At 36.2% G+C, this 15670-nt stretch overlaps 1 protein-coding gene across 1 annotated transcript in view; it reads left to right on the top strand.

Moving 5' to 3' along the window:
- Nucleotides 1-10860: 10860 nt before the first annotated feature.
- The window catches only part of LOC107564092 (sodium/hydrogen exchanger 1-like), a 49240-nt gene continuing 44430 nt past the window's right edge, over nt 10861-15670 (top strand). The window contains exon 1 of the mRNA XM_016249087.1: nt 10861-11732. Coding sequence (XP_016104573.1) covers nt 11501-11732 — 232 coding nt within the window. The 5' untranslated portion in view covers nt 10861-11500. The remainder of the gene's footprint in view (nt 11733-15670) is intronic.

Below are 15670 nucleotides of genomic sequence, written 5' to 3'. Positions count from 1 at the left end.
AGAGACCACGTTTTTATAGTTACAGGTATAATGAATAATATAAATAAATATTTATACGGATTATTGTTTAGGGATGTAATAAATTTATGGGCCAATCCAATTCAAAACAACTGGATTTTGCACAGTGTTGTACTGTATTGTTACTGTAATACTGGAGGCAGTTAGTAATCACATATAATAAGTGCATTCAGAAGCATGTTTCGTGCATCAGAGGCCTAATAAATGCAGAGAGGCAGCTGGAGGTTCAATCCTGCACTGATTTGGTCACGCAGGAGCCCGTTCAGGGGGCTTCTAATGCAGTATTTATATGTCATGTTTGTCTGCCGCAGTGTTGCTGTTGTCTTCTCTCATATCCGTTCGTTCTGATGCACGTGCCACATACACACTCTCACTGATGTGCAGCGGTGCACACTGAGAAACATCATGTTGTGATCAGCATTTTTCTTGGATTTCAATAAATATAAATGTGCTTAAATTTGAAGTGTGCCATTCTTTCCCAATTTGGCCATTTCCGACATATTCAGCACTATGACTCTGTATTTTAAATCGTCGGTCTTTGTATGTTTGAGTTCTGGGAACCTGTTTGAACACCATGATGATGTTATTGGTGCATAAATGACACACTTCACCTCCCGAAACGAGAAAATATAGTCCAAAATATAGCTGGTTTTAAACTAAAATAAATAAATGTAATGAAATATTTTAAAAATACGTTTTATTAAATAAATTGAAGCTTAAATATTTAATATAAATATTTATAAATATGTAATTTTATCACATTATATATATATATATATATATATATATATATATATTACCCACTTACCCACTGTATATGTATATATATATATATATATATATATATATATATATATATATATATATATATATATTAGATTTATATGTGTGTAGTATGTATTTATGGATGTATACACACAAATATGCAAATATAATATCCAAAAATATTTATGCGTTTTATTAATATATTTTGTATATATATATATAGAGAGAGAGAGAGAGAGAGAGAATTTTATTATATTTATTTTTAAATAAATAAATGAATTTACATATTTTTAAATACTTTTTATTAACTAAATGAAAACTTAAAATATATAATTTTATACATAATTTTATATAAATAGACAATTTTATTTAATTAAAATGAGTAATTTAATTAAATATTTTTTAATAATTAAAACAATTAAGAAAAGCTAATTTAATTCAATATTTTTCATAATTATTTTAAAATAAATGTAATGTTTATATTACGATATGGGATTACAGTTACATTGAAATCTCCCTAATAAGTGTAAAAGGATGATACAAAGAATGAAGAATAAATACATAACATTTACATGCTTTTCTGTCGTTGCTCACGTGAGTTCACGTCAGTTCACGTTAACCTTTAGTCTCTTTTTCCCTCAGAACTTCAGCCTCTTGGCCCATTTGAGAGTGTAAGACGCAGAGACAGGCCTTTACTGTGTTTCATTAGTATTTGGGTTACCCATAAACAGCAGACTGTTCACTCGTATGGTGTCTGCAAACCTTTAGGCCTCTGTGAGAAGTGCTCTCATAAACAGCTGGCAGTGATCCTGTTCAACTAGCCTATATAAAACACATCTATAAATGCCAGCCTCACCCTTCAGCACACGACCTCCACAAATAGAAATCCGCCTCTTTATTTTACCTTTCTATGTTTAGAGGATGCCTTTCTTTAGATTGCGGTCGTGGCTTGATGAAGAGCAAGAGTGCACTGTTTATAGCTGTGGCTCGAGAGTGTCTCTTATGTGGGGAGTCAGTGACGGCGGGCGTTTGCGGGCGTCATGGTGTCACTTTCACGGGCGGCACTCAGCAGCGGTTTGATTGAAAACATCCGCGAGACCCTGAACTCTTGTGATGTTCAATGGGACATCACCCGCCTACGTAGGCAACATTTGAAGGCGTCATGGCTGTCCAAATGGTAGGAATGCTGCCTTTCTGTTTACCCGAAATCTGTGGCCTGCTGCATGTATCCTTCACGAAGAGGTCAATCCCATCATGCATTGGGACAAGCTCATTAAAAAAAAGGAAATGTTGATTATAAATATACTTATAAGGTTAATTGTTATCATTGTTCCGGACAATGAAAGAGCATATACGAGCTGTTCGCATGCTGCATTTGCACTTTCTGTTTTAGATCCCTGACGGTGCGGACCTTCTGTTTTACACGCTGTCCTCGCTGCTGCTCTAAATGAGAGGTTATTTTATTTAATAATATATGGAGGAGCCACTTTTGGCCGTGTGAATTATATATGTGCAGCTCTGCAGTGACTCAGAGCTCCAGCATGTTTACAGCGGTTCAGACATGTAATAAACCTGCACACTTTACTGTCCGCTAATTGGTTCTGTGTTCAGTGTGCTGGGATAAACATAAACAGATATAACACACAAACTGAGATGGAATTAATAGTGCATGAGGGACTCATATTGACTGGTTTTATTATACTTCTATGCTGTCTTTGTCAATAAGACCAAAATGAAAGATTTTCAAACATTTCTCCTTCCATGTTCCACAGGAAAAAAAATACTTTGGAATGGCGTTATGGTGAGTAAATAGAATATTAATTTCAAGGTGAGCTTGTTTAAAATTCACCCAAAGATGATTTTAAAGATCATCTGCAGACTTAAACAGGGAGGTCCTCTAGTGGACATCTTCAAAAATGCAAACAAATATTTATTTTCCTTTTTTAAAGGGGTCATATGATGCTGCTAAAAAGAACATTATTTTGTGTATTTGGTGTAATGAAATGTGTTTATGCGGTTTAAGGTTCAAAAAACACATTATTTTCCACATACTGTACATTATTGTTTCTCTTCTATGCCCCGCCTTTCTGAAACGCGTTGATTTGTACAAAGCTCATCGGTCTGAAAAGCGAGGTGTGCTGTGATTGGCCAGCTATCCAGTGCGTTGTGATTGGCTGGGTTGAAGTGTTCTGGAACAGTGTTGTAAATACAACTTAACCTAGATTTCTAGTCGTGTCCTCTTTTGGAAGACCAAACAAAGTAGTTTCGCTTTCACAACGAAACACACAGCGTCTTCACGACATGGCGGCGGCAGCAACAATACTACAGCGAGAATTAAAGTTACGCCTTCTTTCTTTGCGTGAACATTTGGGTGGCGTTATGCAAATCTTCCCACATAGTGATGTAGACATGTGGGGGCGTGTTAGAACGAGCCGTTTTAGGTAGGTGTGGCTGACTCTTAACTTTTATAAAGAATATCTCTTTGAATTTGAGACTTTAGTCTTTGCAACTTTACAGATCTTCTTTATGCACAATCAGCTTGTAACACTCCAAAGAGAAAGAAAAAATTTAAATCGCATCATATGACCCCTTTAAACGAAATATGTTTGTAATTAGTTTTTCAGCATTATAAAACAGATAGTTCCCTCTGATTCAGAGCTGTTGTAAAATGCGTATGAACACACACCTGTGATTGACTATATGAACTATATTAATATATTGTATTAAGCAATTAACTCTTTATTCAGTGAGGATGCATTTAAAGGGGTCATATGATGCGATTTCAAGTTTTCCTTTCTCTTTGGAGTGTTACAAGCTGATTGTGCAGAGATAAGATCCCTGAAGTTGCAAAGACTAAAGTCTCAAAACCAAAGAGATATTCTTTATGTTACATTTCCGACGCGTGCTTGCGGTGTTCGGCCAATCACAATGCACTGGGTCAGCTGGCCAATCAGAGCAGACTGCGCTTGTCGGAAGGAGGGACTTTGTAGAAAACGAAGCGTTTGAGAGAGGCGGGGCATAGAGGACCTACAATAATGTACAGTACTTGAAAAATAGTGTTTTTTGAACATTAAAGCATGTCAACATATTCTGTTACACCAATTACACAAAATAATGATCTTGAAAAAAAGCATCATATGACCCCTTTAAAAGACCAAAAGTGTCAATAAAGAAATTTGCAATGATACTAAAGATTTATATTTCCAAGAAAAGCTTTTTTTTTTTTTTTGACTCCTTAAAAAACATATCACAGTTTCCACAAAACTCATGCAGCAGCAAAACAATTGTTTTCTCCCTCCTTCAGCAGGTTTTCCAGACTTCAAAGGCTTTCCCCGCCCCTTTCCTGAAGAACCAGATGTGTTTCAGGCATCTTTCATCATTAGAAGGTGAGCATTACGGGTCACCCTGGAGGTCCAACTGCCTGCTAACTGTTACCAAACAAACTACAATTAAGCATTATAGTCTAGCAGATCCTCAGCTCCAAACTCCCACATATTCAGAGCGACGCCTGTTGTCTTTGGTTTTTAGCTACTCACAGCAAGTTATTGCTCATTCAGAAGTGTATTTATTAGTAAAACTTCTTAAGTAGTCAGTAACAGGAATATACGGGTATATTTGGAGCACATGTGATTGTAGGGCGATCAGAGAAAGCAAAGTGATTTTGTTTGGCTGATTTGACTAGAGCAAATTATTTAGCGGCCAACGGTCAACAGCGCCATCTGCCGGACAAACACACACATCACATTTCTATCATCTATTTTTTTTATTTTTGCCTGTGATTTCCTTTTAAGATTTTATTTTATATATTATAAAAATTATGACATAATACTGTTATTGTTTGCATTTTATATTTTTTAATATTTTAAAAAGATGTGATTACATGTTTTAATTTTTATTAATTTATTTTTATTATATATATTTTATTTTTTTTTTTTTTTTTTTTTTTGTAAAACATTTTTGACTCTGGTATTGCTGGTGATTTATATGGTTGACATATCACAAAAAATTACACAGGCGTTCTAGCAGAGGAACCACAGATGCAGTTCATCACATTATTTACACAAAAAGTCACACTGTACTTTTTATGGGCCAGTGCAGATCCAGAACGCAATCTCTGCTAAAGAGGAATGATTTGTGGTCAACAAAATCATTGCCTTTCATTTCTGCATGTTTGACGTCGTGTTCTTCTGTGGTTTTGTTTCTGCAGTGGTAGAGAAAGTCAAACCATTCAGTGGTCACTGCAAGAATACTGCAGTAAAAAACAGTCACTTCAAAACAATCATTTGACCTCAATATGGGTCACGAGGAAAAGGTCTCTCATGGTTTACAGCTCTTACGTGAGTGTTTTAGCTTAAATTAACGCTTGTTTGCTTTTCACAATCTACAGTAAATGCTATTTGCAAGTGAGTCACGATGTTTGTTCTTAGTAAGAAAAAAGATTTAATTAACCACACTTTCAAACCACAAGTGCTTAAAAGATCAAAAACAAAGACATATTTCACTGTGTATTGATATGATAGACATGTGAGCTGGCAGCACATTTAATGTCTGTCTGATATTAGTAAGCAGTCAAAACATCCACAAATCTCATATACTCAGTATTCATCTGAAGTCCTCAGAAGTTCCTCATATCTAATGTCACATGGATGTTTGTTCATTTCCTGTCGTTCTCAGACATCGGAGGCCTTGTAAAGACACAAGCGTTTCTTCTGCATTCTCCACGTTCTCTCGCGTCCCTGAGGATCTCCATTCAATCCTCCATGATCCTGGAAATAGAAGACATTTTTTCCTGAATATTACAAAAATGCAACTCTGGGACTTTTTTAAAAATGTTATTCACAAAACTGTACATTTGACATTTTCAACTTTTTTTTCTCAAAATTCACAATACAAAGTATATATATATAAACGTGGTTTTTATAACCAATGTCTTTATAAAAAAACATTTGTAATTTAATAATTATAACAATTCAAATATAGTGCCTTGCGAAAGTATTAATTTGTTCACATTTTGTTAAGTTGCTGCCTTATGTTAAACTGCTTTAAATTACTTTTTTTTCCACATCAATCTACACTCCATACACCATAATGGTAAAGCAAAAAACTGGTTTTTAAGATCTTTGCAAATTTATTAAAAAATAAAAAGCTTAAATGATTCCATTTCATAAGTATTCATATCTGGGACAGTTGAAATTTAGCTCAGGAGCATTCATATTGCTTGTAGATGTTACTACACTTTCAGTGAAGTTAACCTGTGGCAAATTCAATTGAATGGGTATGATCTGGAAAGGCACACACGTCTTAATAAAAGGTCTAACGGCTGATAATGCATATCAGAGCAAAAACCAAGCCCTGAGGTCAAAAGAACTGCCTGTAGAGCTCAGAAACAGGTTTGCGTCAAGCCACACATCTGTGGAAGAGTTCAGAAAAAATTCTGCTGCATTGAAGGTTCATAGAAGTATGTAGTCTCTGTTACCCTTAATGGAAGAAGTTTGAAACAACCCGGACTCTTCCTAGAGCTGGCCTCCTGGCCAAACTGAGCAACTGATGGAGAAGGGCCTTTTCTAGACTGGTGACCAAGAAGCTGATGGTCACTCTAGTTGAGCTCCATGATCATATGTGGAGATGGGAGAAACCTACAGAAGGACAAACACCACTGCAACATTTCACCGATCTGGGCTTTATGTCGGAGTGGCCAGACTCAATCCTCTCCTCAGTGAAGACACATGAAAACACACTTGGAATTTGCAAAAAAAGCACCTAAAGGACCCTCAGACTGTGAGAAACAATATTCTCTGGTCTTTGATGAACCTCAATTCCAAACATTACGTTTGAAGAAAACAAGGCACTGCTCATCACCTGAAGAGTACCATCCCAAAAGTAAAGTGTGCTGGTAGCAGCCTCATGCTGAGGGGCTGTTTTTCAGCAGCAGGGACTGAGGAATTCATCAGAGTAGAAGAAAAGCTCAATGCACCAAAATATTGAGATAGCCTTAATGAAAACCCAGTCCAGAGCATTCAGAACCTCAGACTGAGCAGAAGGTTCACCTTCCAACAGGACGATGGACCTAAGCACACACCAAGAGTGGCTTATAGACATGAGTGGTCCAGCCAGAGCCTGGGATTGAACCCAATCAAATATTTCTGGAGAAACCTGAAAATGTGCATCTGCCCCCATCCAACCTGACAGAGCTTGAGAGGTGAAGAGGTGAGGAGAAGAATGGCAGATAAATGCCAAATGCTGATGACCAAAGCTTGTCGCATCAAACAAAAAAGACTTGAGGCTGTAAAGGTGCTTAACTAATATTTAGTTAATACTTATGCAATGTACTTATTTCAGTGTTTTTTTTAATATATATAAATTTAAGAAGTTGTTGACTGTGAGAAACAATATTCTCTGGTCTTTGATGAACCTCAATTCCAAACATTACGTTTGAAGAAAACAAGGCACTGCTCATCACCTGCAGAGTACCATCCCAAAAGTAAAGTGTGCTGGTAGCAGTTATTTAAAGCAGTTTAACATAAGGCTGCAACAACAAATCGTGAAAAAAAGAAGGGGTATGAATATTTTCGCAAGGCACTGTATATCAATATATTAACTCTGATGAGTCTCTGAGGATGGAATAGATGATGGAGAGACTGTTGCTTATTTATTTGCATGTTTGTTTTTATTTTTAGCTTCCTTTTAAAATATTGTTATTTCTCTTCTCCACCAACCTAAAAGTGCAACTTATTTTATTATCTTGCTATGCTATTATATTTTTTTGTTCATATTTTGAATAATTTTTTATTTTTCTGTTTTAATTTTAAAGTATGTTTTTGTCATTTTTATTAGTTTTTATTAGTTTAAGTTTTAAAAAAAATGTTTATATCGTTTTTATTTTTAGTTATTTTAGTACTTTAACTTATTAACTAAACGAGAATGAGAAAAGTTGCCTTAATAAATAAAAAATATATTTTATTTTCATATTTTACTATATTATTTCCATTTAAGTATTTTTTATTTTATAATATTTTGTATTTACTGTTTAATATTTTATTTCTATTTTATTTGATTATTTCAGTTAATATTTTTTATTTCAAGTAATGACATTTTTAAGATTTTACTTTTAATGTTAATTTAGTATTTAATATTATATCTTTAAATATTTGATTTGATTTGATTTTGTTTTAATATTTCAGTAAATATTTATTCTATTCTATTTGATCTTATTTTTATAATTTTATTTTAAAGCATAATGAAAAGGTTTGAAAAGGTTTGAGTTTTAGTTAACGATAAAAACCCTGCCTCAAACTATGTTCCAGTTTTGCCTGTAATGTAAGGTTAGGATTGTTTTGCCCTTCCTTTGACATTCTGGGTCACAATGTAAGACCTCTTAGTCTTTGAATTCAATATAATAATCAAGTCGCAAGAATAAACCCAGCATGCATTTAAGACTCAATAAAATCTGCATGTGTTTTTCTCTGACCACTGCAGCTTGTGTCTGTTTATGTCCTGTGTTTGATGCAGCTTGGCATCGCAGGGAAACTATTTCAGCACATGAAAAGCTCAAGCAGACGATTGCAGGATGCAGAGAAAACTCTGAAATGTTCAGATCAAGAGGTCTACTGGTTGTAGGTCGAATACGAGGTCAGTTATATTTTTGCACAATGCACAAGATCAAATTATAAAGTATGCAATATGACATTGATTCAAAATGAATGTTTTTAAAATTATATAAAGCACTGTTACTGTGTATTATACAAGGTCATTTCATATATATATATATATATACAGTATATATACATTTTGGTGTCAAAACCGGATATGTTTTAGTAAGAATTATTATGATCAAATCTTCTTGGCCTCCTTTGGAGAAGTTTATGGCCTTTTGCATCTTTGTCCTTCAGGTTTCTGTTCCTATCACTATGTAGATATGAATTGTTTATTCATTCAGTTGTGTTTTACATCTAACAAAGATGTCCTATTCATAGCCTACAGTTTTATTTTTACACAGATCTAGGCTGTGTACAGTAAGAGACAGTCGGCTCATTATTCCTTTGGGAACGGCCAAACAGACTTTATGCAATCTGTGTGAATAGGCTACACGTGGGGCCAAAACTAATTGTGCCTAATGATGCCTAATAAAAACAATGCAGGTAAATGCATGATACAGTAGATCTTTTGTACACCAGTGAGTCATTTTAACTTCTCCTTCCTCATGATTATAGTTATCTGAGCTGTTTACTTGGTTCCACTTAGACAGTCGGGTCACAAGTCAGCATCAGCAAGGGGATTGTGAAACTACTAGTTGGTCTCACATGGCTGTTTTGGTGCATGTTAGTTCACTTGGTTTCATTTAAAAACGCTTTGTCATATGACTTAGACCCAATAACAGTAATTAGACGCAAAATGCACATTCCTGGCTGTGTGCCGAGCTGCATTGCAGTTTTCTGGATCTATTGAGTCCCCTTCAGCTGAGACTGAAGGACAAGCGGCTCTAACGCAGTGAAACTGTGATATAGACGTGATGGACAAACAGGATCGAGGGAGGGAACCTCACGGATTCTTGGAAAGCAGAACAGTTAGTGTATGACTAACAATGGATTAGGAGGGAACAATAAACCAGGAGTTTGTTGAATTGACTGAATCATCCTGTCACTGCAAGTGGGGTTGCCAGATATGCGTGACAGTATCCAACCATACCAAATACCAAAACTCATCACACACAGTGTTGCCAAACCCCTCCCTCAGAAAATCTCTAGAACCACCCTCAAAAGTCTCCATTTTTCACAAAAAGTCGCCAAATATGAAAACAAAGTAAATACGGGTAAATTTGGTAAAGGTAAAGGAAAGTAAATATATATACTTTACAAATGATAACAGTATAAAAAATATAACAAAAGTTTAAATATAACAAAAAATTCTGAAGTGAAATTAGGAAATGCTTGTGGTCTGCAAGCACATCAAACATGATGGAAATGATGGAAAGACACATGTGTCACCAAAGTGCATCCCTGTCCTGCTCAAATACAACAGATAAGAGATATTATGATTTTCCAAAAACAAAAACTTTATTCATACAAACTTATTTCAGTCAACACACTCTATTACTACAAAGTGAGTGCAAAATACTGCATCCCAGCACACACGACACGATGATGCACTGTGTCTCTCTCAGTATCTGGTTGTGGTATAACTTTTGTGTCCGTGGTTAAAAACAAGATGTTCATTTTTTTTTATGCTTATAATGAAATTGTGGTGTGCGTCATGGCAGGCGTGGCGTACTGGTGTGTTCACTGCGCAGACTCGTTGGCATGATTGAGAGCAAACGTGAGAGGTCACGGGCCTACGGCAGGGTGTGGCCAAGTAAAAAATTTAAAATCTCCAAAAAAAAAATCGCTGGTTTTATTTAAATATAACTAAAATAGCTCCTTGTTTCACAAAAAAAAGTCGCAGCTACAATGAGAAAGTAGCTAAATTTGGCGACAAAATCCCCAAATTGGCAACACTGATCACACACCACCCCGAAATCAAAGACGGTTGGTTTCAGATTATACATATTTAGTTTTTTAGAGTTTGATAGTCCCCATTCACTATCATTATATGGAAATGAGTGTTTCCATTGAAGAAAGACCGTCCTACGGGTATAAAACAAGAACAAATGGATGAAATATATTGACAACTGTGGTGTTTGCATTGTTGTGTTCCTTTACAAAAAAAGAATGGCCATTTTTTGTGTGTTCCATCGAAGAAAGAAAGTCATATGGTTCTGAAACGACTGCAGGAAATATATTGACTACTATGGTGCTTTTTATTTATTAATTTATTGTAATTTTTAAGTTTGACAGCACCAATCCCCATTCACTTACAATGCATGAAACGAAATGAGTGTGAGTAAATGCAGACAGATTTATTTTATTTTATTTTATTATGCTGTTTTATTGAGCTTTTTATTCATATTATCCCGGCAGAAAAACACATGATCTGGCAACCCCACCAGCAAAAACCCAGCGCCCCTCCTCGCCACTGGGTGCCGCTGCAGTCCAATAAAGAGAGCCCTCCCATTGACCTGCCCAAAGGGTGTGTTTTTAGAGCGGTTCGTATATTTGCTCCGCATCACGCAGTGTGCAGACATGGAAAAAGCAGTCGGTGTGTGTGAAATGGTTAGTGTTAGCGCTAAAAGACATCGTAAAAGTTCTTTAAGGAGCGCTGAGGAGCTCGCGTGACGCTGCCGCGAATACAGCAAAGTCATCCGTAGTTCGAGCACTTTTCCTTGTGATGCTATCAGAAGATAAAAACGACCAAGATGAGGAAAACATGATTTGAGGGCTGATTTTTATCGGTGAGGAGGGTCTTGGAGTTGTCATTGAGTGTCCTTTTCACGCGGTTTCTGAGGGGCTGTTGATGATGATGATGATGGAGGAAGAAAATAAACAATATTTGAGTTGAGCGTATATACCCGCTTATATTTCCTGCTTCATATGCAGGTATGTACACACTTACCTGTCTATATTTCCTGGTTTGCCGTGTCTTCACCTGGAGCGTGCTTTACTCAAGCCAGGAAGTAACGTTAGGAAACCCGAGAGCCTTTTAGACTGAAGTCAGAAAGTGCTCCAGGGATGACCCCGTAGATTCAAACCAAGCTTCACCCTACAGCTAGTTCAAGAGCTGACAGACCTGGTCAGATAATATCGCGCGGTTGGATTCCTCTCATCTTCTGAAACGCGCAACTCTCATGGAGCTCCAGGTGTTCATCCTCGTCTTGGGGCTCCTGGTGGGCACCAGCTCTCCAGACATGGGCACCAATCACGGAAAGTCCCCCGACAGCCATGACCACGGGCCCCAGAGTCAAGGGAACCACACTCAGTCCAAGAAGCCCTTCCCGGTGCTGTCTTTGGGTTATGATCACGTCAAGCTCCCCTTTGAGATTTCATTATGGGTTTTGCTGGCTTCACTCATGAAACTGGGTGAGTATGTTTATATAATGTATGTATATGTTATGCATTATGCATTACTGCCTTTGCATTATTGTATTCAGGGACAGCTATCTATCTATCTGTCTGTCTGTCTGATAGTACACACATACATTATAATATCAAAAATAATATGGTATAAAAGTGTTTATTTTAATCTTCAGTGGCTTTTTCATATTTTGTGTGATCAACTATGAGGTAGTATATAAAATCTAAAACAATAAAATATTTTTCACATACACACACACACACACACATATATATATATATCCTGCAGAATTAGTTTGCATTAATGTTTTCTTGTCTAGTGCACTGACGTTACATGTGAGTTGAGTCACTACATGTTTCATGTGATAAAGTCTTCGACTCAGAGAGACCCTTACATTACCCTCTTCCCAGGGGCATTTTCTTCTTTGCTCTCACCAGTGTAAATATTCCTTCTCACACAGTGATAAAGTTGCACAGTCAACAGAACAGTATTTGGTCTTGCTGCCAGCATAAAGTCTGGTCCAGTTTGCAGTTTATCTGGACAAGAACTAGGGCTGTGCAATATATCAAAATATCGCAAATGTGCGTATCGCAATATGCATATCGCTACAACTTGCAATATTTGAGGCCATGAACAAAAGACAGAGAAAATCACTCACTGCTCTTACCTAAATAACTTTTGTAGCTTAAATAAGAATCAGTGCTTATTGAATTCAAAGAGTAAATACTAAGCAGTGTTTTATTTTTCCTTTTTATTATTCAGTTCCTAAACGTAATGCTCAAGTAAAACACATACCGTTCACTTTCAGAAGTTGTTGTATTAGAATTAGATTCTTTCTTATTAGAATCGAAATCAGAATGAGCTTTATTCACCACTTAAGTGTGTGCAAACACAATAAATTTATTGTGGTTTTACAGGAACTCTTGGTACATACAAATAACCATATATATATACACAAGATAGTTATAGTAGTTCACAGAACTGACTCGGCTACAGCTGAATAAAACTGTTTCATCTGAGCATGTGGCCCTTTAAGCATTATCGTATAGCATATCGCATTTTTCTTCAATATCGCACAGCCCTAACAAGAACTGTCCATTTATTCAGGAACACTGACTTGTAAAGTGACCAATGGAATGCCTGGCAGCTGTGCAGCATCAGCCAATCAGCGCTTGCCGTTTCATGGCAGCGCATCATGGCATTGTGTGCCGTCTGAGACTAGAACAGTGGTGACCTGAGATTCTTACATTGCTTGCTGTTGAATGATACCCTACAGTGCACAGTGTCAATTAGACGCCTGACGTACTGCTAATTACAGTACATGCTGACCCGAGAGTACCGGCTGCACCGGGCCGGTGTAATTAAATGCTTAGTGAGACAATGAAGCGTTGTTTTGATAAGAGGTGGGTGTAATATGGTTTATTAAATCATGTTTTACTTATTGAGTGGGTTATGAGGCGGTTAGTGCATAGTGTGACGATTGTTGTCAGTGCTTGAATGGAAACAGAGAATGGTGAAGTTTTGGGGAAATACAGCAGACGTGGGATGCAAGAGGAGAAGAGGATGTTGGAGAAGAGGGTAGACGAGGTCAGAAGTGTGCGGAGTTGCAGGCTTTCTTCCTATTTCAGTTTATTAGCCGTGACCGTTCTAGTTTTCTGATGTACGAGTCTCCCGCTGGAGTCTGAAGCCGTCTGCGTGTTGTTTTGTTGACATCTCAAAATGTTGTTTCTATTCTGTCTTGTGTCGTCCCAAAACTGTACTCTGAGATTTTATTCATTTTGAAAAATCTTCACCCAGATTTTTTCTGTACGACAGTTAATAGTGAGCTCATTTGCCAATCATAAATGAGTCCAGAAGAAGACTCATGCAGAAACAATATGAAAAGGAAAATATTGTAATGTAGTCAACCTTGCATAATTCCAAGAAATCTTTAATCTATAAATGAGGAAAAAAATAGCGCCCTAAAAATAGTGCCAGTAAAATTTATTTTCTAGATTTTCTTTCAGTTTTATATTTTTTTCTGATGAATAATGGAACAGGTTCTATTTTAACAGATTGTACAGTTTTGCTAAATAATGAAGTTACACGATTTACTAAAAAAAAAAAAAAAAACATTGTTCTGTAATTTTCAGCAAATTGTACTGTAAAAAAATACACAAAGTATTTTAATTTTATAAAATTGGTATTGCAAGACAAACGTGATAAATATACAAATAACTTTATATATATATATATATATATATATATATTTAAAATAAACTTACTTTTTATTTTGGTGTAATATTTCTGTATAATACATATGTAATATAATTTTGAAATGGTTATACTTTTATATTCAGTGTCTTATTTTAATTTGTAATGCCAAATAATATAATATAATATCCAAAAATATATAGGCCTATCATAACATGTATTTTATATTCTATATTTTATATTCAGTTGCTTAATTTTGTGTGATCAACTATATATATATTAAAATATTTTAAACTTTAGTTTATTTTATATTTGTGTGTGTGTACATATGTTATGAGTTGATACGAGTACATATGTTGTAACAAAAAAAAAATGGCTTGGAAACGTGAAGTTAGTTCTGAGAAAATCTCCTGCAGAATTAGTTTGCATTAATGTTTTCTTGTCTAGTGCACTGACGTTACATGTGAGTTGAGTCACTACATGTTTCATGTGATAAAGTCTTCGACTCAGAGAGACCCTTACATTACCCTCTTCCCAGGGGCATTTTCTTCTTTGCTCTCACCAGTGTAAATATTCCTTTTCACACAGTGATAAAGTTGCACAGTCAACAGAACAGTATTTGGTCTTGCTGCCAGCATAAAGTCTGGTCCAGTTTGCAGTTTATCTGGACAAGAACTAGGGCTGTGCAATATATCAAAATATCGCAAATGTACGTATCGCAATATGCATATCGCTACAACTTGCAATATTTGAGGCCATGAACAAAAGACAGAGAAAATCACTCACTGCTCTTACCTAAATAACTTTTGTAGCTTAAATAAGAATCAGTGCTTATTGAATTCAAAGAGTAAATACTAAGCAGTGTTTTATTTTTCCTTTTTATTATTCAGTTCCTAAACGTAATGCTCAAGTAAAACACATACCGTTCACTTTCAGAAGTTGTTGTATTAGAATTAGATTCTTTCTTATTAGAATCGAAATCAGAATGAGCTTTATTCACCACTTAAGTGTGTGCAAACACAATAAATTTATTGTGGTTTTACAGGAACTCTTGGTACATACAAATAACCATATATATATACACAAGATAGTTATAGTAGTTCACAGAACTGACTCGGCTACAGCTGAATAAAACTGTTTCATCTGAGCATGTGGCCCTTTAAGCATTATCGTATAGCATATCGCATTTTTCTTCAATATCGCACAGCCCTAACAAGAACTGTCCATTTATTCAGGAACACTGACTTGTAAAGTGACCAATGGAATGCCTGGCAGCTGTGCAGCATCAGCCAATCAGCGCTTGCCGTTTCATGGCAGCGCATCATGGCATTGTGTGGCGTCTGAGACTAGAACAGTGGTGACCTGAGATTCTTACATTGCTTGCTGTTGAATGATACCCTACAGTGCACAGTGTCAATTAGACGCCTGACGTACTGCTAATTACAGTACATGCTGACCCGAGAGTACCGGCTGCACCGGGCCGGTGTAATTAAATGCTTAGTGAGACAATGAAGCGTTGTTTTGATAAGAGGTGGGTGTAATATGGTTTATTAAATCATGTTTTACTTATTGAGTGGGTTATGAGGCGGTTAGTGCATAGTGTGACGATTGTTGTCAGTGCTTGAATGGAAACAGAGAATGGTGAAGTTTTGGGGAAATACAGCAGACGTGGGATGCAAGAGGAGAAGAGGATGTTGGAGAAGAGGGTAGACGAGGTCAGAAGTGTGCGGAGTTGCAGGCTTTCTTCCTA

Source organism: Sinocyclocheilus grahami, unplaced genomic scaffold (genome assembly GCF_001515645.1).
Source record: "Sinocyclocheilus grahami isolate Dianchi unplaced genomic scaffold, SAMN03320097.WGS_v1.1 scaffold910.1, whole genome shotgun sequence".
NCBI classification, from domain to species: Eukaryota; Metazoa; Chordata; class Actinopteri; order Cypriniformes; family Cyprinidae; genus Sinocyclocheilus; species Sinocyclocheilus grahami.
The sequence above is the reverse complement of the archived record's forward strand: the minus strand, read 5'-3'. Positions and strand labels throughout refer to the sequence as shown.